The sequence below is a fragment of the Phoxinus phoxinus genome, assembly GCF_949152265.1.
Source record: "Phoxinus phoxinus genome assembly, chromosome: 2".
NCBI classification, from domain to species: Eukaryota; Metazoa; Chordata; class Actinopteri; order Cypriniformes; family Leuciscidae; genus Phoxinus; species Phoxinus phoxinus.
This window is the reverse complement of record NC_136877.1, coordinates 1,301,364-1,327,718: the sequence shown is the minus strand read 5'-3', so window position 1 is coordinate 1,327,718 and position 26,355 is coordinate 1,301,364. Positions and strand designations below refer to the sequence as shown.

Sequence of the window (26,355 nt, the reverse complement as noted above, 5' to 3'; positions counted from 1 at the left end):
TTATGAATAAGATATATATTTTTTTACCATTTGTTTCTTATGCTCTAAACAATGTGATGACATGAATAAAAAAAAAAAACTAAATAAAAAAAACTTTTTGTTTCTGGGTCTCAGGAGGGTAAATAATATTTTTTGAGTGAAATACACCAAGCAAACACTTCTCAGATCTTCTCCAGAACGTGTGCATTTAATTTTCTCGTATTATTAAAATAAAAAGAGCACATTGTCTGTCAGGTTACTAACCCGACCAACAGCCCGTGACTAGCATCCAGTCAGAAGCAGATCTTTAAAAAGCGAGCTGAAGAGAAGGCTTTACTGTACGACTACATAGCGCTCATTCATCTGATCTCAGAGCTGCGATTACAGCACAGCACAGCACACACACACACACACACACACACACACACACACACACACGCACACGCACACACACACACACACACACACACACACACACACACGCACGCACACACACCACGGTTCTGCGGGTATAAATAGTGAGCTTTCTTTCTGCACACTTTGCATCTTGTAAAAGCAAGGGGAGCTCGTGGCATCTTTGACATTTGCCACGTGACCTGGAGCGAAAGCAGGAGTTTTCTCAGCTGTGGTGAAGCACACACACACACACACACACACACTCCTCTTAAACTGTCTGCTCGTCCACATACTCACGATATAAGTGTAATATAGATCTACAAACAGAAGCAACTTTTGAAGCAACCTCGTGTTCTCTGCTTACAAAGCTTTTCCTCCATACTTTTATCATCTTTTTTTGTACGTCTATATTTAATTCCCATAGATTGCATAGCATTGAAGTGGCTATTCAAGATACACACCTTTTCAGCCAGCACCTGACCAATTCATACTATAGCACATACCTTTTATTCTATACTATTCTATTTGTTTTGTTTTTCTGATAAAAAAAAAAAACTTGCTACGTCCAGCTCTACTGTGCTAAACCGAGACTTGACAGTACTTGTCCTCTTGCTGGAGACTGAGATGCGTCTATTATTCTCCTCTAAGTTGCTTTGGATAAACATCTGCTAAATGATTAAATATAAAATGTATGTAATGTGGACCGGTCACACTAAATGCGTCTCTATAGCACGCGTAATTGTGTTTATCGTGCAATTTAAATAGGCTACGCAAAGATTAGTTTTTATGTGCATGATACGCATGGGTATAGCTTTAGTAGCCTAGTGGTGTGTGTGAGTGTGTATTACACATAGACAGTATATAAACGGTATTACACGCTATAAAGTGCGTATATCTTTTGCACGTAACACATTTTCGCGTATATTGATAAACACAATGCTAGACGCATTTCCACTAACATTGAGCAACCTCCAGTTCTGCCTCTGCTTACACGAGCCAGCTTTAGCTTTATACTCTTCTTTTTTTAAACCTATAAATTCCCATATAGGTCGCGAGCCGGGTTTAAAGAGGGTCTCTGTGAGGGGAACTTCCCTCGGGCTTTACTTTAGCTTGAGTGGAGCTGGATGTCCACCGAGAGTAATGTCTGCATGGGATGCAAGGGGCGTTACGGCGCTCGGGTTATAGTGTCCGGTCACCTGTCAGTCATCCTGGTGTGTTATTAGGGTTAAGCTACCGTGATATTTACAGAAGTTCAACTCTCGGGGTGTTTGGCATGTGACAATGTTGATATCTCTGGTCTTGGCGGAATATACAAAATGTATAAAAATATAAATGCTGGTGAGTGCAATGCGTGAGTGCTGTACACTTTTTACCCCCAAAACTGTTGACTTAATTACTTTAATTAAAATATCAATAGGCTTTTTGGAGCAGAATCGGCTGACCCAACATTTGGCTGTATAATAATATGTAGGTAATGTGGTTGTTGCATAGTCAACCATGGATGTTTAGAAAAGTGCTGGTGAGTATTTGTGCCATTTAGTGGATAAAAAAACAACAACAACAAAACAGCAGAGATTTTGGTAAATCACATTGGGCTCTTTAATTTTTGATTGGCCATTGGGAGAGTTGGCAACCCTGTCGGATAACATGTTGGACAGACTGTGTTGCGAGTGAAGGAGTGTGTGAAGGGATAAACACACACACACACACACACACACACACACACACACACACACACACACACACACACACACACACACTCACACACACACACACACACACACACACACACACACACACACACACACACACACACACACACACACACACAGCCTGCAGTGTTTCAGTGACTGTAAGAAATGCACATACACACTCCGTTAAATGACCTTAATGCAAAATAAAAAAAAATGCACACATGCAAATACGACTGTGTCATCGTACAAGAGGATTCAGCGTGTGGCATACAATGAAAATTTTTTTGTGTCTTAAAAATATTGTCTCCCTCTCCTTATTTTCTCACTGGCTGATGTTTTTACACCATATTATAAATAATGAATGTCATTCTGTGTTAACTGACTGTTATTATTATACATATTCTGTGACTGTATTTGGGCATATGGACATTTGTTTACATATTTCAGAAGATGAGCTCCATATAATGTCTTAGAAAGAAATATTCTTTGGAATATAAGTGTGTCTATCTCTTTAAGGTGTGCTTTTTACTGTCTTTGTTTTTCTTTATTGTTAAGATAGTGGAAAGAATGCTTCATGATATTGCAAAGCAAAAATGTTGTTTTGTCTGAAACACACTTTTCCTTTTCCTTTGTTGCCGATAAGATCTCTCTCTTCTATCATCTCCTCCGCTCATGTTGCAGTGATATCCGTCCAGTCTGAAGGAAAAATGATTGTCTGATTATCTTGTCTAAAATCACACTGAAGTTTTGCCAACGACTGGAATCCGGTGTCATCTCCAGCGTCTCACTGGGATATTGGCATAATCCATATTTCATAATCCTGCATAGGCCAATAACTGTGATATGACGTAATGAAAAGCACAGATTGGACAACAGTGTGTAAAATCTCTGTCCAAAAAACAATGTTATACCATGCGTCACATTTCTTAATCTAATATTTGGTTGTAAAGTCGTGATGGAACAAATATTGTTTGGCTGACTGGCGTTTGATTATTATATGTAAAGTGAGGAGAACTTATATTCTTACTTTGTGGAACATAAAAATAATAATAAAAAGCCATTATATAATAATAGATTCTGTCTCTGGATGAAGTAAACTGATTATTTTCTGACATATGAACTTTATGTCTGGCACACGTCTATAATGTTCATCAAAACACTACAGATAAACTGCATGCCAGACGTCAGTCAAATATGATAACAAAAGGTGTGTTTTAGGGTCCGTTGTGTCCAGACATGTTGTCAAAGGATCTGTGCAGGTGTTCGGATCGCTCAGCTTCGCGAGTTGTGCTTTTGAGGATCCGGCAAACACTTTAGAAACACAAGGCAGTGCGTTCAGATCAATGGGAGAAAGTGCAGCGCTCAATATGGCGGAATAAGCCCCGCCTTCTAGATAAAACAGCCAATCACAGTGTCATAGTTGGTGTCAGATTTCAATGGTGATTTTCAAATATTGAATGTCCCCACTGCGCAATGTGGCGTCGGAGTGACGTCTTTTCTATGACATTTTTGGACGTCAAATTTGGGTCCACTCACTCAAAACAATAACTCTTTGAATGAACATAATAAAATCATGGAAAGGATTTCCACATGATTAACTTGCTTTATTTCAGCTTTATGCAATTCTGTTATTCCAATTTAATGTACTTATGTTGGGTCAACTTACTTTATTAAGGTTGATTCAACTTATTTACTATGGTTTGGCACAGCTTAATTTAATAGTGTCAGCCTAACTAATTTTAAGGTTTCCTGACATGATTCAAGTGTTTTTTATTTTCAATCATCCATTAATATTTCATTTATTTTAGTGACACATAATTAAATTGATAGACTATAGCTATTTGTTAGCAGTAGCACATATTAACATATTAAATGCTAAGATTTACATGCTCCTTCAACCAAAGCAGTTTAGATTAACCAAATCAGTCACAAACAAACACGACGCTCCACTCTTCTCCACTATGGTAACCCACTGTAATTTAAATGGTTCTAATAATTCCAATGTAATTGAACATTAAACACAATTACACACTATCAAGTCTTCCCCTTTTCTCATTTTCTCAAAAAAAAAAACATAAAATAACACTTAATAACATTTATTCTCTCTTAATTCAACCATATGCAAAGCATGCTGGGAACTAACAAGCGGAGCTTCAGTTAATGCAACACAAACGGATTAAGTAAACTTACATTTTATATTTAAGCAGATTGAACACAATCAAATTAAGGTAGGGCAAAATGGCCGTTGGCGTCGCACAATAGCGCCACCTTCTGGATGTAAGATGTTTTAACTTAACATAAATGGTTTGTGTTTAGACAACGCGTTAGGATTTTGTACTGTTAAGATGAGACATAATTACGTGGATCTTAATAGAAAAAAACATTTCAAGTCAACAAACACAATTATTATAAGTAAACTAAATATAAATATATTATGTAAAGTACACAACCTTCGTAGTTCATTTCTTTTTTCGACATCTACCGCACGTCTAATGTTGACATCCACGGGACCTCCGTGTAATGGCGCTTTTCCACTGCATGGTACGGCTCGGTTCGGTTCGGCTCGGTACGGCTCGACTCGGCGCGGAACGGTTCGGTTCGGTACGGTTCGACTCGGCGCGGAACGGTTCGGCTCGGTACGGTTCGACTCGGCGTGGAACGGTTCGGCTCGCTTCGCTTTTCCACTGCGTGGTACGACTCGACTCGGTACGGCACGGTTCGGTTCGCTTTAGCTCGGTTGCTTTTCCACTGCAGTCGTACCGCTTCAAAGTGGGTGGGACTGATCGTTAATAGTTGTAGGTCCGACAGCGGCTAAGAGCTGTGCTACTTCCGCTCCTCGGCAACCAACGAGAGGAACGTCTGCACCTCGTCCACTGACCACGATTCAGACATTTCTTGTTTGATTTATTTTTACTTTTTTTGTCAAGTAAATACTCTAAAAACAGGTGCTACCGCATTGGCTGTTGTCTGGCTATTTAAATCTAGCGGGTTTAGTGTCTCGTGTAGCAAATATACAATGACGCTGAAGTGACGATTTTGTCTGACCAATCAGTGATCTGCAGTGTTTTCACGTCACATTTAGTATCGGTACGGTACGCTTGGAACCTCAACAGAGGTGGTACCATTTAAAGCGAGCCGAAGCGAGCCGTGCCGTACCATGCAGTGGAAAAGCGCCATAAGTTATTTATAGTCCAAATGTGGATGTTTGTGGACGTTTGTGGACGTCTTTTCAACATCAAATTTAGACAAATTTTACGTTGTTTTAATACAACTTCTATAAATGTTTCAAAAGAGTGGAGGACGTGTTTTCTGTACCATTGCATTTACAGTTATGCATTTGGCAGATGCTTTTTATCCAAAGTGACTTACATTGCATTACACATTTATATTCCTATCAGTTCTTGCTGTCCCTGGGAATCGAACCCATGATCTTGCACCAGCGCTCTACTGGTTGAGCGACAGGAAAACTATATTAAACTGCGTCTCCAGTTATCACCTGCCGCTGAGACAATCAAATGGAGTTTTTGGAAAACGATCTTAGATAATTATTAATAATCTATATTCATTTATTAATCATGTTGATAACAATTTCCTGCACCTGTCATAGACGTCCAAAAAATTACTAATTTCAAAGGTCAAATGTTGAACGTCAATATGACGTCCAAGTTGGGTCATGGTTGGACGTCCAAATTGTGGACCTAGTTTGGACGTTGAATAGATGTCCAGAATTGGTCATGGACCGACGGACCCAATATAGACTTGATCTGCACGTCTATCCTACGTCCACTGTTGGGTAATTGTGAACATGCAGCTTTGCAGAGTTTGATGTTTCACCATCAAAGAGATCCGAGCTGTTGAAATGACTCGCCAGAAAGGGACTTAATATCAGAATATCAGGATCTTAGAGAATATAAATTATTTATTTATTTTTATTTTTTTGTCAAAAATAGCACAGGCTGAAGTGCCGCACGTTCAGACCCTGCATCTAATCCAGGGAATGGACGTTTTCTGCAATGGGATCTCATTTTACGGCATGACATGTGGTTTAGTACAATACACCCATTGAGATTCCTCCGTTTCTTTCAATGCAAGCCAAGCTGAGTCATATTCCTTCCTGAGGATGCGCTCGCTTTCGTGAGGAATTCTGTTCATTGTTCTTTTAAGCGTGTGGAAAATTATGCATTATGCCGTTTGACTGCTAAAGGATAAGATTTATTTATTTTGGAAATAAAACATCACCGCAGAAGTAATGCAATACATGAGCAGCAGCTGGAGTCATGAAATGCAGGAAATACCCTACATAAAACTTAATATCAAGGGGAATATTAAATTAACCAAATATTAGAAATGTTTCCAGTGGGCCATTAGCACATAGAGTATCTAAAACTGATAGACCCTAAGGAACATTATTACTTCATGCTTTGGGGGGGAAACAAAGTATAAAGGTAATCTATAACTGTAAAAAGAAATGCATTACATATAAAGGGTTACTCAACCACATTCCCAGATCTCTGGAGTATGGAGGCAGTCCATACAGCGGCGCTGTCCGATTCGTTTTAGTGAATCGGTTCGTTTAAATGAACCCGTTAAAAAGCGATTCACTGATTCGGTTGCAAGTTCTCGGCACTTAAAAGTGTTACTGAACGTTTACACGGGCTATTTGTTTCAAAAAACAACATCTTTTATTTACATACATACTACTATTTATCTGAACATTTTAGATTATTTCACATCTAACTAGTGTTTACTTGTATTGGTGATATGACAAATTGTGTACACTAAAAATCACATTACTGGTCAACTGATGTGTTCCTCCCCAAATTAATAAATACAGTCTTGGTTATCAGTCTCAGCTTTCCCTAACGAGCCTGTGATTTGCGAATCGGTTCAACCGAATCATGAATCGATTCAAACGAACGATTCATTCGCGAATCGGACCTCACTGTATGGCACTGAAGAGTAACTTTAGCGAAAGATGAGACAGTTCAGGTCTGTGTTTGAGGACAGACGGGTCGACAACATCTTGCTGCTTAGAAATTATGCTATTCGACCCGTTTAGGTTTTTGAAGATGAAGTGAATTGTTACACGGTCGGACGAATCGCGAACCTGATTTCCAAGCGCGCCTGTTATTCCTGATCATGACATGCAGCGGTGTTATTTTGCGCTGTGAAAAGATTAAAGTAGTGGTATCATCTGTTCTGATTTCCATTTTAACTCATTTACAAATAGCACCGAATGGTTTTAGGTGCAATGCACGGACGAATGGGAAGAAGTGCGATTCTTCTGACGCTTTTGACTACTTTTAGCGGCTTTATCTCAACACACGGAACATGGAAGAGCAGTTTTCATGCGAATCGCGTGAATAACGTGGAGAAACCTTCCTCCCAGCCTCACATCATCTTCATCATGGTGGATGACCAAGGCTTTCGAGACGTGGGGTATCACGGGTCCGAGATAAAGACTCCTACACTGGACAGACTGGCTTCAGCCGGAGTGAAACTGGAGAATTACTATGTCCAGCCTCTGTGCAGCCCGTCCAGGAGCCAGCTGATGACCGGCAGGTGGGGGACTTCACGACACCACTCACATCACACACAGGGGGGTAGTTTAGTTTATTTGCACGATTTGAAATATAGGCTATAGCCTACAAGAAAATACAATCCATTCTGTGCAGGGAGAGGCAGGAACCCCAAAGCCTCCGAACAACAAGTGGAACCAATAAAGCCAGAATTGCGTGATATAAAGTTGCAATTTCGTAAAATAAAGTCAGAATTGCGTGTTATAAAGTCAGAATTGCGTGATTAAAATGCGTGTTATAAAGTCAGAATTGTGTGATATAAAGCTAAAGTTGCAATTGCGTGTTTTAAAGCCCGAATTGTGTGTTAAAGTCGCAATTGCGTGTTATAAAGTCAGAATTGTTGGATATAAAGTCAGAGTTGCGTGAAATAAAGTCGCAAGTGCGTGTCATAAAGTCAGAATTGCGTGATTAAAATGCGTGTTATAAAGTCAGAATTGTGTGATATAGGCTAAAGTTGCAATTGCGTGTTTTAAAGCCCGAATTGTGTGTTAAAGTCGCAATTGCGTGTTATAAAGTCAGAATTGTTGGATATAAAGTCAGAGTTGCGTGAAATAAAGTCGCAAGTGCGTGTCATAAAGTCAGAATTGCGTGATTAAAATGCGTGTTATAAAGTCAGAATTGTGTGATATAGGCTAAAGTTGCAATTGCGTGTTTTAAAGCCCGAATTGTGTGTTAAAGTCGCAATTGCGTGTTATAAAGTCAGAATTGTTGGATATAAAGTCAGAGTTGCGTGAAATAAAGTCGCAAGTGCGTGTCATAAAGTCAGAATTGCGTGATTAAAATGCGTGTTATAAAGTCAGAATTGTGTGATATAAAGTCAGAGTTGCGTGATATAATAAAGTCAGAATTGCATGATATAAAGCCAGAATTGCGTGATATAAAGTCAGAATTGCGTGATTAAAATGCGTGTTATAAAGTCAGAATTGTGTGATATAAAGTCAGAGTTGCGTGATATAATAAAGTCAGAATTGCGTGATATAAAGCCAGAATTGCGTGATTAAAATGCGTGTTATAAAGTCAGAATTGTGTGATATAAAGTCAGAGTTGCGTGATATAATAAAGTCAGAATTGCGTGATATAAAGCCAGAATTGCGTGATATAAAGTCAGAATTGCGTGATTAAAATGCGTGTTATAAAGTCAGAATTGTGTGATATAAAGTCAGAGTTGCGTGATATAATAAAGCCAGAATTGTTTGATATGAAGTCAGAGTTGCGTGATATAAAGTCGCAATTGTGTGATATAAAGTCAGAGTTGCGTGATATAATAAAGCCAGAATTGCGTGTTATAAAGTCAGAATTGCGTGATTAAAATGTGTGTTATAAAGTCAGAATTGTGTGATATAAAGTCAGAGTTGCGTGATATAATAAAGTCAGAATTGCGTGATATAAAGCCAGAATTGCGTGATATAAAGTCAGAATTGCGTGATTAAAATGCGTGTTATAAAGTCAGAATTGTGTGATATAAAGTCAGAGTTGCGTGATATAATAAAGTCAGAATTGCGTGATATAAAGCCAGAATTGCGTGATATAAAGTCAGAATTGCGTGATTAAAATGCGTGTTATAAAGTCAGAATTGTGTGATATAAAGTCAGAGTTGCGTGATATAATAAAGCCAGAATTGTTTGATATGAAGTCAGAGTTGCGTGATATAAAGTCACAATTGTGTGATATAAAGTCAGAGTTGCGTGATATAATAAAGTCAGAATTGTTTGATATGAAGTCAGAGTTGCGTGATATAATAAAGTCAGAATTGCGTGATATAAAGTCAGAATTGCGTGATATAAAGTCGCAATTGCGTGATATAAAGTCAGAGTTGCATGATATAAAGTCGCAATTGCGTGTTATAAAGTCAGAATTGTGTGATATAAAGTCAGAGTTGTGTGATATAAAGTCAAAATTGCGTGATATAAAGTCAGAATATAAGAATAGAAGTCTGATATAATAAAGTCAGAATTGCGTGATATAAAGTCAGAATTGCGAGATATAGTCAGAATTGCGTGATATAAAGTCGCAATTGCGTAATTTAAAGTCAGAATTGCATGATATAAAGTCAGAATTGCAAGATATAAAGTCAGAATTGCGTGATATAAAGTCAGAGTTGTGTGATATAAAGTCAGAATTGCGTGTTATAAAGTCAGAATTGTGTGTTATAAAGTCAGAATTGTGTGATATAAAGTCAGAGTTGTGTGATATAAAGTCAAAATTACGTGATATAAAGTCAGAATATAAGAATAGAAGTCTGATATAATAAAGTCAGAATTGCGTGATATAAAGTCAGAATTGCGAGATATAGTCAGAATTGCGTGATATAAAGTCGCAATTGCGTAATTTAAAGTCATAATTGCATGATATAAAGTCAGAATTGCAAGATATAAAGTCAGAATTGCGTGATATAAAGTCGCAATTGCGTAATTTAAAGTCAGAATTGCATGATATAAAGTCAGAATTGCAAGATATAAAGTCAGAATTGCAAGATATAAAGTCAGAATTGCGTGATATAAAGTCAGAATTGTGTGATATAAAGTCAGAATTGTGTGATATAAAGTCAGAATTGTGAGATATAAAGTCAGAATTGCGAGATATAAAGTCGCAATTGCGTAATTTAAAGTCAGAATTGCATGATATAAAGTCAGAATTGCGAGATATAAAGTCAGAATTGCAAGATATAAAGTCAGAATTGCGTGATATAAAGTCAGAATTGTGTGATATAAAGTCAGAATTGCGTGATATAAAGTCAGAATTGCGTGATATAAAGTCAGAATTGCGTGATATAAAGTCAGAATTGTGTGATATAAAGTCAGAATTGCGAGATATAAAGTCAGAATTGCGAGATATAAAGTCAGAATTGCGTGATATAAAGTCGCAATTGCGTAATTTAAAGTCAGAATTGCATGATATAAAGTCAGAATTGCGAGATATAAAGTCAGAATTGCGTGATATAAAGTCAGAATTGTGTGATTTAAAGTCAGAATTGCATGATATAAAGTCAGAATTGCGAGATATAAAGTCAGAATTGCGTGATATAAAGTCAGAATTGCGTGATATACTGTAAAGTTGCAATTGCGTAATTTAAAGTCAGAATTGTGTAATTTAAAGTCAGAATTGCATGATATAAAGTCAGAATTGCGAGATATAAAGTCAGAATTGCGTGATATAAAGTCAGAATTGTGTGATATAAAGTCAGAATTGCGTGATATAAAGTCAGAATTGCGTGATATACTGTAAAGTTGCAATTGCGTAATTTAAAGTCAGAGTTGCGTGATAAAAAGTTGCAATTGCGTGATATACTGTAAAGTCGCAATTGCGTAATTTAAAGTCAGAATTGCGCAATATAGTCTTATAAAAAGTCTTGTAAAAAATACCTTTTCCCTCAGAATTTCAGGTAATATCAAGCAATTCTGACTTTATAACTCGCAAGTACGACTTTATATCACACAATTCTGAGAACAAAAGTCAGAATTGTGAGATAAAAAGTCGCAACTGCCTTTTTGATTTTTTATTCTGTGGCGGAAACAAGCTTCCATAAAATGTAGGGTCATGTTGAAAGTCATTTTCTATATGCATGATCAAGTCACCTTTATTTCTATAGCGCTTTATACACTACAGACGGTTTCCTAGCAGCTTTACAGTGATAATAACAGGAAAATAATGATGCTAATGAGTTGGGGTTTTAGTGTGCACGTGCTGAAAGCCTGACTCCAGTGTTCCCACAGCGGAACATCTGGCCCACGCCTCGGGAAACAGGAACGTTGCTCGGAATCTCTGTTGGCAATTTGCTCTGGAAGCAGTGAATGAATCAACTCCTCCCTCAGCCATTCACACTGCATGTCTATCTGGCTCTCTGAGATGGGGATTTACCGGGGTAATATACTGTGTGTCAGTCACTCCACGGTGTGTGTGTGTGTGTGTGTGTGTGTGTGTGTGTGTGTGTGTGACCGTGTGGTGTGGTTTGAGAAGATTGAGAACGCTCAGGAACAGAGATTAACATCACACAAATCAAAGAATATATATAAGTCAGTTTTGATGTTCAATAAAGAGCACATGCAGGAGAGATGTTTTGAGGTGTAACCATGGCAACGCCCTCTGCTTGGGCTTTAAACATCGCCGACGTTCACTGAATGACACTCTTGTGGGGTGATATTTCTACTTTTCAAGCTGATTGTTTAATGAGCATCTCAACTGTAGTGATGTTTCAGAGCAGAACACGAGATCACACCAGGACTTATCAGAAACATAATAAGTGAATAAGGAAGAAATTATGAATATTTCTTTGAAATATGAGATATTATGAAAATGTTGCCAAGTTATCCATGTTTACACATATATTGTGTAAAGTAAAATACTACATCAAACTAGATTTGTACATTTTCTGTGGTGCCTACTGCACGTGGCAAAACCTGGCACTCAGTTGGCTCGGGTTTGCTAGTCAGGCATGGCTGGTTATTCTGGGTGGTTGCTTGGTGGTTGCTATGGTGTTACTATGCGGTTGCTAGGGTACAATGGGTGGTTGCTAGAGTGTAATAGGCAGTTACTACGGTGTTCTATAGTCAAGTCAAGTCAAGAATATTTGTATAGCGCTTTTCACAATACAGATTGTATCAAAGCAGCTTCACAGTATTAAATTAAAATAATAATAAAACGTCCATGTTTGGTAATGCTAATCAATAGTATTAATGATTGATTCATTAAATTGAACATCCCCAATTGAGCAAGCCAAAGGCAACAGTGGCAAGGAAACGAAAAACTAGGTGCAACTGTTAGCAACACCTTTGCAACCACATAACAACACCATAGCAACCACTCAGAACATCCTAGAAAACGCCTAGCAACACCCTGGAAACCACACAGAACACCCTAGCAATCGCATAGAAACACCCTAGCAACCAAACAGAACACCCTAGGTTTTTGCTAGGGCATTGCTAGGTGGTTGCTGAAGCATTGCTAGGGTGTTCAGGGTGGTTGCTGGGGCGTTGCTAGGTGGTTTCTTGGATGTTCTGAGTGGTTGATATGGTGTTGCGGTTGCTAGTTTTTTTGGGGGTGGTTGCAATGGTGTTGCTAACCAGTTGCTAGAGTGTTTGTTTGGCTGCTATGGCATTGTATGTGGTTGCTAAGTGTCATAGGTAGTTGCTAGGGACTACACTTGTTATCACTACACTGCCTAGAGTCAATAAAGGCCAACTCCAATTTACAGTGATGTTTTACAGGATATGTTACATTTTAAACCATATTCTTTCCCCTTAGAAGTCTTTATTGTGACAGATTCATGAAGCAACTTTTTTTAGCTGCTTTTAGTAGTTAAATTGTCTTACATTGCCATTCTTTTCAGCCTGTGAATTGCTAAACCTTTAAAGAGCTCTTTAACAAAAAAAAGCTCTTCACCAACAAGATTAAATGACAGAAAAAAGAGGCTTTTCTTGGCAAATGCTCAGCCATCTCTTAAGCCGGCGGACCCACGGCCATTATTTAACACAGTAATATCCTATACTAATCTTGACAAACTATATATCATTTGAAAGCTTACAATCTCTAGTTTACATATTTGGTGACTGACTTTCAAAATAAATGACAGAGGAGCCGTAATTTATCAATTTGCAACAAGAATATGTTCATACTCCTGAGGCGTGTTCAGACCTTTATTCTGAAATAGTGATGAACATGAAAAATCATGAAAGAATGGTAGAAACCTCAGTTTGTGTTCATGCCAAGAGTTCAAAAGATAGCATCCACTCAATTATTTTAGAAAAAAAGCTCTGAATATGTTTTAAATATAAAGAAAACAATAATAGATTCAGCATTAGTGATGTGGCAGCGAGCTATAATGCACATACGGGATCTTCTGTGTTTCTTAGAGGTTGAATTCATTTCTAAATCTGCCAAACTTCCAACACTACTTCTGAATAGGATGTGTACTTCATAAATTGTATGAAAATTGTAAAAATAATGGTTCAGACTCAAACCACATATGGAGATGGAGGCGCCCTTATATGGGCAGTGATGTCCACTAGTGGAGAAGTGTGGTAGTGCGCCCAAACTAAATCTCACTGAACGCTCATTTACTGAGATATCAACCTAACATTAGAAACACAACTTGTTCAGTTTTTGGCCTTGATTTTTTTGCATTTTTAGAGTCCACCAGGTTTTGAAAATATATATTTTATATAAAATATGAATAATACAAATTTGAACATTGTACATTTTCATAAACTCATAACTCTATAACTTTTTTTCTGTTCAACTTTCTTAATTGCTTTCACTTTTAAAAAAATCTGCCAAATGTCTTCTTTAATCCTACATCTATATTCCAAAGCATTCTTGAATTACAACCATTTAAGTTCGAAATGTGCATTTTCATGTCTATTAAAAAAGGGGGGGGCTTAAGGGGTTAAAGCTAAAACAGCCGTATAAAATATGCTACATGTAATGGAAAGAGACAGGCATTGGTCATGTTTTAGTTGAAACTCTGATGGATGATGCCTTTAGATCAGAAGTCCAAAAACATCACGTCTGCCCATATACGCAGTACGTTCAGCTTTTACCCTTTTAAGGTATTCTCTACCATCTGATAAAAGCAATGAACTTCTCGTAATCTCCAGCGTCTGTATGAGACAGTCCAGCGGAAAAACCTGCCAAGCAAAGCAGATCATCTCGAATTAAATGTTGGTTGCCACCTTAGGACTGTGGTTCCTTATCTTTGTACCTTATTTGACAGACCTAATTCAGTGCATGAGCACTCTACTAAAAAGTGGATGAGTTATTGAGAAAAACAGGTGGTTTAGATAAGGAAGGTATTCAAAATGTGCAGTTTTGTGGCGCTCCAGAACCAGCATTGGCAAACACTGCCGTAATGAACAAGCCTAAACTGTGACAGGAGAAAATAAAGGGGGCTGGATGGCAAAAATGGACCGAATGACAAATAAGCATAATAAAAGCATGATATTCCTTGTGCACTATATTAATTTATACAAGTCTTCTAAATCCACTCAATAGCTTTAAAGGCCCCATGATATAAGAATGTAAGTTTTTTGATTTTAGTATGAATATATTAGCCTTAAGGTTATGAATAAGCTGGTGTGTTTCAGGACAATTACAATATTACAATATTTGCATTTAGGAGATGTAAGCATTCAAAACTTCCGTTAAAATGGATCACGGATTTTTATGGCATAACCGTGGACTTCAGCTTCTGTCCAATCAAATGCTCTCTAGAATCTAAAGCTCCGCCCCCTGTTGTCACAGAGCAATATGTGTGTGTTCGGTTGCTCAAACGCTCAAGTTTTATTCCGTTTTATTCCAACTGTACGTTGGTTAAGAATGAAATGGCTAGACTTTGCTCACTCCTCCACTATTGAATCCAACGTATCATCAGCGCTCGGATTCGCTTCCATGGTGCTGTCAGTCTGTGAGGTAAACCAAACGCTATTGGCCATTTAGTATGCCCCGCCTTAGCTTCTGTTTCAGTGGAAATTACGTCAACGCATCAAACAAAGCTGCGCCTTCCAAAGCACTTCAGCGGGACTTTAAGTACCATATTTTCATCATAGCTTGGCTGGTCCTGCGACTTATAGTCAGGTGCGACTTATATATAAAAATAATTTCATACTGACTGAGATGAACCAAGAGAAAACATTACCGTCTACAGCCGCGAGAGGGCGCTCTAGTTAGCGGAGTTGCTCAGAAGCGACACCGAGGAAGATTCAGTGTGGAATGAGATCACAGGAACTTGGTGAACTTGTTTATCGGTAACTTGCTTGTTGGACTCACTGGCTAATGTTAATTATGTTATGCCTATTCAGCCTCAGGTATATGTTCTTTATGCTGTTGTGCAGCTGAATAACTGTTAAAGGGCACCTATTATGACATTTAAAATGTTCCTAATGTTGTTTAGGGAGTCCCCAACAACAGTTTTACGTGCATGCAATGTCAAAAAACACTTTTGTTTTCGTATAATATGCATTTATTTTTACCTGATTTGCTCACCGACTCCCAAATGATTCGTTCAACGACTCACTTTTCCAAACCCCTCCTTTGCGCGACGCTAATCTGCGATTGGTCAGATGACCCAGCAGTGTTTACAGAGATAATACTTATTGTTTAACACGGAGTACAATGATGCTTTTATCAATTAAATCGTGTTATAATAATGATTATAGTCCACTGCTTTAGTTTGTAGTAAAAAACTAAAAATAAGATAAAGAATTTAATGTTATGTTAGCGAGCATAGCCCAGAGTTCATATTGTAAAAGCACAATCAGTCTTTGTTTGCGTTAGCCCGATGCATAAACATAACGTTTTTACAAAAATAAAAAAATGCAGTTACGTTACTACGAGGTATTAATCTATTCTTTAAGACAACTCCGAAAACAACGACAAACACTTCACATATCTCAATACAATTGTCATTGAAGACCTAGAAGCTAAACAGTGCTTACACAACAAACAAAATAATAATTAAGCATCCTACATAAAACATATAAGCAACAATTATTAATAACACTTACAGGTTGTGATACGGAGGAGGAAGCTGATGCAAATACACTTGGAACTGAACCTTCCTTCAATATCAGTCGGCTCGCGAATCCAAGTTTGATTGCATGTAAGTTGGTAAAGCAATCGTCTTCAAAATGGCGCGAACAAAGCACAAGGCTCGGACTATACTTCTGTGGTATAGTTGTATATATGAATTGTAGCCACTTAGTCTTCAAATGCTCCTCCTTGGGCAGATTAAAAAAGTTGGCTTTTGAGTCGCACTTCAGAACACAGCGTCTCGTCGCCATGACGTTTTCAAGTTTTCCCTGCAAGCGCAATAAGTGGGCGTATCGTATTCAAATAACTTTACAAGTTGACGTCATCTAGTCAGAGAAAAAGCTTCGGTCTTCTAACGATTCATAAAAATGACTCTGAGTCGACTCTTACTTTTGAAAGACAATAACTTTATATACAGTGCACTTTCATATTTCAAACTTTGCAGGATGTTTTTGTTCACTTAGATCTATGTTACACACTACATGAAAGGTAAATTTCAAAATTCCATAATAGGTGCCCTTTAATGTGTTACGCTAACACACCGGACACTATTCAGCTGATGTTCTGTGTGCTGTTGTGGAGCTGAATAACCTTTCCAGATTAAATGTCTGTTCTTGGTCTTGGATTTTGTGAAATACATTTCTAAATAACCTATAGTCCAGTGCGACTTATATATGTTTTTTCCTCTTCATGACGCATTTTTTGCCTGATGTGACTTATAATCCAGTGCGACTTATAGTCCGGAAAATACGGTAATAGCAGAAGTAATGTGTAATACTGGGTTCAGACTACACAATGTTTGTCTGTTACGATAGCCAGATTATGCGATTTTGACTCCTTAATTCTTGTCATGTCGAGGACCAGTCATCTGTCACCGTCTTTAACGACGTGCGTGATGTGGTCGAGGCGGCTGAGCTAGCGATTGACTTGAGCGTAAACAAACAATGGCTACAGAAGCGCCGTGTTTTGTATCGGCTGTCTTGTCGGTTGTCGTCTACTATGACACTGTCACGGGTATGGTGCGGATGAAGACAAAGGCAAAGGCACAAAGCTCCAATTCAAACTTTTACTATAATAAAGTTTACACAAAACGGAAACACTCACGATACACTGTAACATCATCAAACATTGACCGACAACTGAAGGGAGAAAGACAGGAACTTAAATACAGAGGATGACGAGGGTACAACAGGTGAAGACAATGAAGGGTGATTAACTGATTAACTAGACAGGTGATGAAAATGAACTAATGAAAATGACGACAGAGATGAGGAAAAAACACTGAATGAGAAAAACAACCTAAAAGTCCATGGACACAACAGAAAACACATTAACAATGTGACAGAACCCCCCCCCTCCCCCCAGGCGCGTCCTCGCGCCGTAAAACATCCAAAGGGGTGGGAGGGTGGGCGCCCTGGAGGCTGATGAACCGGTGGCCGATCTGGAGCAGGAAGCCTCCAGGGCGGAGCAGGATGAGGGCGTGGCCATGGCGGAGCAGACGGACCCTCAGGCGTCCATGGCGGTGAGGACCCTTCGGGCGGCCACGGTGGTGAGGACCCTTCGGGCGGCCATGGCGGTGAGGACCCTTCGGGCGGCCACGGCGGAGACGACCCTTCGGGCGGCCATGGCGGTGAGGACCCTTCGGGCGGCCATGGCGGTGAGGACCCTTCGGGCGGCCATGGCGGTGAGGACCCTTCGGGCGGCCACGGTGGTGAGGACCCTTCGGGCGGCCATGGCGGTGAGGACCCTTCGGGCGGCCACGGCGGAGACGACCCTTCGGGCGGCCATGGCGGTGAGGACCCTTCGGGCGGCCATGGCGGTGAGGACCCTTCGGGCGGCCATGGGAACCGTGTCGGAAGGGCCTCCACGATCCCCTCAGAGGACTTATTGCCCCCCCCCAAAATTTTCTTGGGGAGGTCCGCACTGGACTGGACCAGCGGCGAAGAGGGCTCTGAGCTGACCGGGACCAGCGGCGAAGGCTCTGGACTGGACGGGACCAGCGGCGAAGGCTCTGGGCTGTACGGGGCCAGCGGCGAAGGCTCTGGGCTGGACGGGACCCGCGGCGAAGGCTCTGGGCTGGACGGGACCAGCGGCGAAGGCTCTGGGCTGGACGGGACCAGCGGCGAAGGCTCTGGGCTGGACGGGACCAGCGGCGAAGGCTCTGGGCTGGACGGGACCAGCGGCGAAGGCTCTGGGCTGGACGGGACCAGCGGCGAAGGCTCTGGGCTGGACGGGACCAGCGGCGAAGGCTCAGGGCTGGACGGGACCAGCGGCGAAGGCTCTGGGCTGGACGAGACCAGCGGCGAAGGCTCTGGGCTGGACGGGACCAGCGGTGCAGGAAGCTCTGGGCTGGACGGGACCAGCGGTGCAGGAAGCTCTGGGCTGGACGGGACCAGCGGTGCAGGAAGCTCTGGGCTGGACGGGACCAGCGGTGCAGGAAGCTCTGGGCTGGACGGGACCAGCGGTGCAGGAAGCTCTGGGCTGGACGGGACCAGCGGTGCAGGAAGCTCTGGGCTGGACGGGACCAGCGGTACAGGAAGCTCTGGACTGGACGGAACCAGCGGTGCAGGAAGCTCTGGGCTGGACGGGACCAGCGGTGCAGGAAGCTCTGGGCTGGACGGGACCAGCGGTGCAGGAAGCTCAGGGCTGGACGGGACCAGCGGTGCAGGAAGCTCTGGGCTGGACGGAACCAGCGGTGCAGGAAGCTCGGGGCTGGACGGGACCAGCGGTGCAGGAAGCTCGGTGCTGGGCAGCGATAAGGGCTCTGTGCTGGGCAGCGATGAGGGCTCTGTGCTGGGCAGCGATGAGGGCTCTGTGCTGGGCAGCGATGAGGGCTCTGTGCTGGGCAGCGATGAGGGCTCTGTGCTGGGCAGCGATGAGGGCTCTGTGCTGGGCAGCGATGAGGGCTCTGTGCTGGGCAGCGATGAGGGCTCTGTGCTGGGCAGCGATGAGGGCTCTGTGCTGGGCAGCGATGAGGGCTCTGTGCTGGGCAGCGATGAGGGCTCTGTGCTGGGCAGCGATGAGGGCTCTGTGCTGGGCAGCGATGAGGGCTCTGTGCTGGGCAGCGATGAGGGCTCTGTGCTGGGCAGCGATGAGGGCTCTGTGCTGGGCAGCGATGAGGGCTCTGTGCTGGGCAGCGATGAGGGCTCTGTGCTGGGCAGCGATGAGGGCTCTGTGCTGGGCAGCGATGAGGGCTCTGTGCTGGGCAGCGATGAGGGCTCTGTGCTGGGCAGCGATGAGGGCTCTGTGCTGGGCAGCGATGAGGGCTCTGTGCTGGGCAGCGATGAGGGCTCTGTGCTGGGCAGCGATGAGGGCTCTGTGCTGGGCAGCGATGAGGGCTCTGTGCTGGGCAGCGATGAGGGCTCTGTGCTGGGCAGCGATGAGGGCTCTGTGCTGGGCAGCGATGAGGGCTCTGGCGCAGGAAGCTCTGGGCTGGACGGGACCAGCGGTGCAGGCGGCTTGGAGCTGGACGTCAACCGTCCAGGGTCGAAGAGGGACCAAAGCGGAGAATGGTGTCGGGGTCCATCTCGACCACCGCCTCTACTGCGGCCTCCACGGGTCCCGCGAAATCTGGCCAGACGGGTTCCCTCAAATGATCCTCCATGGGCAAAGGCTGGGAGATCTTGGCTCTCCTTGGCCAGGACGAAAATTTTTACCCACTCGTCCATTTTAGGGGGGTCGGTCAATCTGTCACGGGTATGGTGCGGATGAAGACAAAGGCAAAGGCACAAAGCTCCAATTCAAACTTTTACTATAATAAAGTTTACACAAAACGGAAACACTCACGATACACTGTAACATCATCAAACATTGACCGACAACTGAAGGGAGAAAGACAGGAACTTAAATACAGAGGATGACGAGGGTACAACAGGTGAAGACAATGAAGGGTGATTAACTGATTAACTAGACAGGTGATGAAAATGAACTAATGAAAATGACGACAGAGATGAGGAAAAAACACTGAATGAGAAAAACAACCTAAAAGTCCATGGACACAACAGAAAACACATTAACAATGTGACAGACACACTATAAGGGATAAAACCTTTGCCTCTGTCGCACTTGGGTTTTGGCTTGCTTAGTTGGGGACACTTATATATTTAACAATATTATTGATCTGCCTGCATTGAAACCATAATATGAGAACTGAAATTAATAACTTTTTTACAACAAAATTGAACCATCACTGAACTTATTCAAGCTGGACTGTGAAGCTATTTTCTTCTAGATCTGACAACAAACTTGGTTGCATTATTTTCCTCGTATCTCTGTTAAACTCCTTTGAAACAATCTGTATGGTAAAAAGCTCTATTTAAGTCAAGTTGACTTGACTTGATAAAACGATTGATTCTTGCGTCCCGACGCCCATTGTCGTTTACGAATCACTATTACACCCAACGTCAAACGGATCGTGCCAAAATTGTGAATTAATAGAAATTAATAAACTGTAAACTTGAGAACTCATGAGAGAAAGTACCAATGTCCTATTTATCAACGAATTGTTCTTTTGAGTCAGATCCAGTCTATAAGTTGATCCAGTTAACTAAACGTTTTTGAGTTGAACTCACTGACTCAATCACACAGTTGTAGCATTAAAAAAAAGACCCTCTAAATGTGCTTGGAAGGACATTGATGAGAGTAAACGATGAGAGAATCGTCACTTTTGGATGAACAAACGCCCTAAAGATGAATTTGAAGGATCTCAAATCTCAGCATGAGTCAGGCGAAAGGGCCTTGAGATGGTTAGTTTCTGGGTTACTGAAAAGAGAAAGGGTGTAATGAATGGCTGGTCTAGTGGGAACGAGGGAGTGTGTTTTAATGCTCTGTGGTCTGAGTTTGATTAGCTGTAGAGAGGAGTATGTTCCACTTATTGAAAGCAGATGTGGGAGGGATGTTGGAGCCAACAACATGGGTCAGCAAGTCTTCCAGCACGGGCTGGTTGGGGATTCGTGTTTCCTAGTGGCTTCGGTGACCAAAAAAACATGTCTTGTGGGATATTTGGGTTGTGTTAAGAAGTGTTTTTAGTTTAATATTAGTTATAAGCTACAATATTTGGAAATACAATTTTATTTGATTCATAGAAAGTAGTGAAATACACTCATTTGTCAAGGATAACGCAATAAAGTTAAAAACTGAGAGAAAGTACCAATGTCCTATTTATCTACAAATTGTTCTTTGCCAGATCAATAAGTTGATCCAGTTCTTTAAACGTTCTTGAGTTGAACTCACTGACTCAATCATACAGTTGTAGCATGAAAGAAAGACCATCTAAATGTGTTTGGAAGAACATGAGAATGAGTAAATGATGAGAGAATCGTCATTTTTGGGTGAACTAATGCTTCAGAGATGAATTTGAAGGGAGTTACAGAATGAAGCTGTGGTTGGAACTGTGGTGGTGCATAAGTCCTGATGTCTCGAGGGGACGAGGTTTGAATTTGGCCTAATGCCGTGTCCCGATCCCATTCACTTGATCTGCCATATAACATTACATATTACAACATTACAAGCACACTGAGTTTACATGGACATCTTTTGTTTCAATCAGAATGAAATAATTTCCCTTCCCGAGCCCAAAACGTTGGACCCTATTTTAACAATCTACAATCTTCCGAATCCACGTTTACTAGTTTAACGACGGGAAATGGTCGGCGCGCCCGGCGCATGGCCTAAAAGGGTCGTCCCTATTCTCTTAATGAGTAATGGGTGTGTTTTGTCTCTATTCTCTTAATGAGTAATGGGTGTGTTTTGTCTCTATTCTCTTAATGAGTAATGGGTGTGTTTTGGGCGTAATGTGCAATAAACCAATCAAAGTCTCATCTCCCAGTCCCTTTAAAAGCCAGTTGCGCTCGCGCCATGGCGGATTCGCTATTTACTTGGCGGAATTTGCAAGCGGAAAGACTGAACGCGTCTCCAGATAGCAAACGAATCTGCTTGTGCGCGAGGTTAAAACAAAAGCAGACCATCTACGCGACAAGCCGAATTCCACCATTTATGTACACAATATTAATCTTTTACTCTGTAATCTTTTTATTTTTAATATTTGGCTATTCGCAACCCTGTGTGTGTAATAAGCAAAGTGTAAGCGCGTTGTGGACCCGCCTATAGGCTCATATTATTAACGCGCTCTTTAAATAACAAAAAAATAATAATGTGCCATTGATATAGATTTAGCAGTCCATTTCAGTAGCTCAAAATAGCAACGCACCAACAGTGCGCCTGAACACACCTCGTTTTCAGACCAGCTCGCCCATGGGTGCATAAATGGGCGCAAATGCCTTTGCTATTTAAACAACGTGAAAATGATAATTGCGTCAGGCTGAAACTAGCAAAAAAACCTCTTGCGTCACGCCTGGCGCCGGACGTATAATAGGGCCATTAGAGAAAACCAGTGTATGATCTCAGATGAGGATCAAATGTTTGTTTTATTCAGTGCTTGTCATGTTTGTTACTAATTTAGTGCATTTTTATGTCCTAGATATCAAATCCACACCGGCCTCCAGCATTCAATCATCCGACCCACTCAGCCGAATTGCCTCCCTTTGGAGAACATCACCCTTCCGCAGAAACTGAAGAATGCTGGGTACTCTACTCATATGGTGGGAAAGTGGCACCTTGGGTTTTATAAGCGAGGTTGTATGCCCACGCAGCGTGGCTTTGACACCTTCTTTGGCTCTTTGTTGGGTACCGGCGACTACTACAGCCATTACAAATGTGACAGCCCGGGAATGTGTGGGTACGATCTTCACGAGGGGGAAGAAGCTGCCTGGGAGCAGGACCATGGCATCTACTCCACCATTATGTATACCCAAAAGGCTGTGAAAATCCTTGAATCTCACAATCCTAATCGGCCACTCTTCCTCTACTTGGCGTACCAGGCAGTGCACTCTCCCTTACAGGTTCCTGCTCGCTACCTCGAACGCTACAAGTCCATCCCAAACTTGCATCGTCGTAAATATGCTGCAATGGTCAGCTGCTTGGATGAGGCCGTACGCAATCTAACTCTTGCTCTCAAGCAGTATGGATATTATGACAACATGGTTATGGTGTACTCCTCAGATAATGGAGGCCAACCAATGGCAGGAGGCAGCAACTGGCCACTGAGAGGCAGTAAAGGGACTTACTGGGAGGGAGGTATACGGGCGGTAGGGTTCGTACATAGTCCTTTACTGGTCAAAAAGGGCACTAGAAGCAGGGCTCTGATCCATATTACTGACTGGTACCCAACACTGGTGATGCTTGGTGAAGGTACGCTAGATGAGAACCAGAGTCTTGATGGCTATGATGTCTGGGAAGCCATCAGTGAGGGACGTCCTTCACCTCGACTGGATATTCTCCACAACATAGACCCCATCTACACCAAAGCCAAGAATGGCTCCTGGAAAGCAGGCTATGGGATCTGGAACACGGCCATCCGGGCGGCACTCCGTGTCGGTGACTGGAAGCTTCTCACTGGTGTGCCAGGATATAGTGACTGGATCCCACCGCAGACTTTCTCCACCCTGCTGTTGGCCAATCGTTGGCACAATGAGCGAGTGAACTGGGATCGAGGCAAGTCTATATGGCTCTTCAACATTACAGCAGATCCATATGAACGAGTGGATCTTTCCCGACGATTCCCACATGTGGTGAAGAAGATGCTATTCAGGCTTCTACGGTACAACAAGACAGCGGTGCCGTGCCGCTACCCTCCCAAAGATTATCGCTCCAATCCTCAGTATAATGGGGGGGTCTGGGGTCCCTGGTACACAGATGATGACGAAGATGAGGATGATAACCTTCTCTTATATGATTTAGAACAGATGAAGAGTTGGAAAAAAGGAAAACGGAGAGGGAAATTCAAAAGAAAGACCTGATGTCTATAGAATTGTTGGCTCCCGTTTTGACATTCTTGGTACCGTTATGAACTCAGGGATGTAGTCTTTAACTTCCAGAAGTAATGTATAGATTTACCTCCAATTTCATGATCAAATGTCTTTTTTTTCATACTTTAAATATTTTCTATCCCAGTTCAATGTGCAGAGAACTATGGAGTGTAAACACTGTGGGACTTTCAAAGCTTTGCTCTTCCTTGTAAAGTCTGAAACGTTTTGGCTCAATAAACTGTGGGTCAGGACAGACTGGAAGAGTGGAAGAAAAGCATTGTTTTTGCTTCTCCGTTTGGTGCCTGTAAAGCAGGGCTATTCAATTAGCTTCATTCCAGGGCCAGATTATTCAATCGAAAAGTTGAGGTGGGCCGGAGGGATTATCTTATTTATTGATTATCTATTATTTATTATTTATTGAAACATAACAGTATCAATAAATAAGCTAAAGTAAACCTAAAACAAAAGTATTGCATTTACTTGGACATGTGGTACTCAAAAAGTATGCAGATTTATAAGACCATAATAAATAACTAATTTAAAGCTGCGCACAATTTTCCTTGGAACAAATATATGAATTATACAGGCTCATAGCTATTGGTAAGAATTATATTTATTTATAATTATTATAGGCTTAAATGAAATTATTTTGACAGAGACTTGGGAATCAGAGGTAAACCCATGAATGACTACTCACTACCACTGTATAAAAAATGCATAAACACAACAAGAAAAACTAAAGAAACTGCCATAATTTCATAACAAAAATTACTTATATATCCCTCTACCCCCATAATAAATCTAATACAGTAATGTTAAATTCAAGGTAAATGTTTGTATGGGTGGTGATTATGGGATTTAAAGTCTTCTAACTTAGTTCATGGCTCATGGTTTCTGCTGTATTCCTCATCAGTCGTGTTGGGAATGTTGAGGCCGTTTCATCCGATTTAAAACTAGTTAAATCATCGGTTGATTTGAGAGTTGTGTCGAATTGAAACGCTTCTCACTGGATGTCGCAACGCTGTTTAATAATAGTGTCCGGGACCGGGAGTAACCGCAACTCATTTAAGCTTGCGTTGCGTAGGTAAAGTAAACTAGTAAAACAGCTGAAAACAGCGCGACTTGTTCTTTATTTGTTGTTACTGACGAGGAACCGCTTCAGATGATTAGCTATGTTTCCATCCACACCGAATTAAGTGATCGAATGAAAAATGCTTTATGGAAACAGTAAAATTCGATTGAATTTCATGAATATCGACTCAAATGAAATACGTTCGGTCTCATCGGATTTTATCTTGATCGATATACAGCTTATGCGATAAACTCTGATGGAAACGTTATTTGCCGAATAAGTAATGAATTGGATTTTGTCTAGCAAAACTTTGTTCGCAAATGTTGGCGTGAATGTTGTGCGATTCAGTGCAGAAACACCTTAAAATCAATTTGATACACCAATTTGATCGCAAAACAGCAAGTGACGTCATTACGCACAGGTTTCTATTCGCTTTAAAGCCGTCGGATGGAAACACACTTTCACCAGCTTTATTCGCCAGCTTTATTCTGCTTTAGTTTTTTTTACTGAACTTCAGATAATTCGATTGACAAGTGGATGGAAACTTAGCTAGTGACAGAGCGGTCCGAACAAATCCGAATCGAATCAGCCCGTTAAAAGTTTGGCCAATTCACGGAAAGGAAAGAATCGAACCAAAAGAATGATTCATTTACGAATGATTGGTGTCGTTGGTTCGGTCGACAGAAATACGGGACACACATAATAACTGCTGAGATATTCACATGGACAGCGTTTCTCAGGTCTCTAATTGAATAGCCCTGCTCTAAAGCACAGAAACAACAAACCTTTACTGAGAAGTAATGCATGCTGGGAAGGAAGCCACTTGAATTACTACTGCAAGTCCTAGAGCTTGAATTTAAAAACAATTGGGTTGCATTAGAAATTGGTGCTATTTTAATAAAAAATGAGACGATTTCCAATTTCGATCCTCGGAAAAAAGAAACACACTTTAGGAAGCATTAAGTGAAGTATTTTTAAAATCACTGTGATGATCTCATTGGTTAAAATATCATTGTTTTGTTTGTTGCTTTGCCTGGTCTGGTCTGGCACCAGTTCAACTTGAATGTAAGATCAATACATACTTCTTTTTCTCAGTCTCCCTTCTTCACTTAAGTTTGCTCTCTGGGAAATTTCAAGATTTTAGATTTTAGATCTGATGTTTTTAAAAGACAATAATGGAATGGATACGGGCTTAACTATATAAACAAAGTGTTGATTTTACAACCTCTGGTACTGATTTTCAAGGT

The 26,355-nt window shown here is 41.3% G+C and overlaps 1 protein-coding gene across 1 annotated transcript; it reads left to right on the top strand.

Annotated features, from left to right (window-relative positions):
• The first annotated feature begins 7,028 nt into the window (after positions 1 to 7,028).
• arsj (arylsulfatase family, member J) lies at positions 7,029 to 25,217 on the top strand. Its single transcript, XM_079605444.1, has 2 exons — positions 7,029 to 7,631; positions 22,650 to 25,217. The coding sequence occupies exons 1-2, from the start codon at positions 7,306 to 7,308 to the stop codon at positions 24,025 to 24,027; spliced, it is 1,704 nt and encodes a 567-aa protein (XP_079461570.1). The 5' UTR covers positions 7,029 to 7,305; the 3' UTR covers positions 24,028 to 25,217.
• Positions 25,218 to 26,355: the final 1,138 nt, after the last annotated feature.

Excerpts from the sequence above, each read along its gene's own strand:
- arsj (XM_079605444.1), top strand. The coding sequence starts at position 7,306 with ATGGTTTTAGGTGCAATGCACGGACGAATGGGAAGAAGTGCGATTCTT. Across the intron at positions 7,632-22,649 it reads AGCCAGCTGATGACCGGCAG|ATATCAAATCCACACCGGCC; the intron begins GTGGGGGACTTC and ends TTTATGTCCTAG.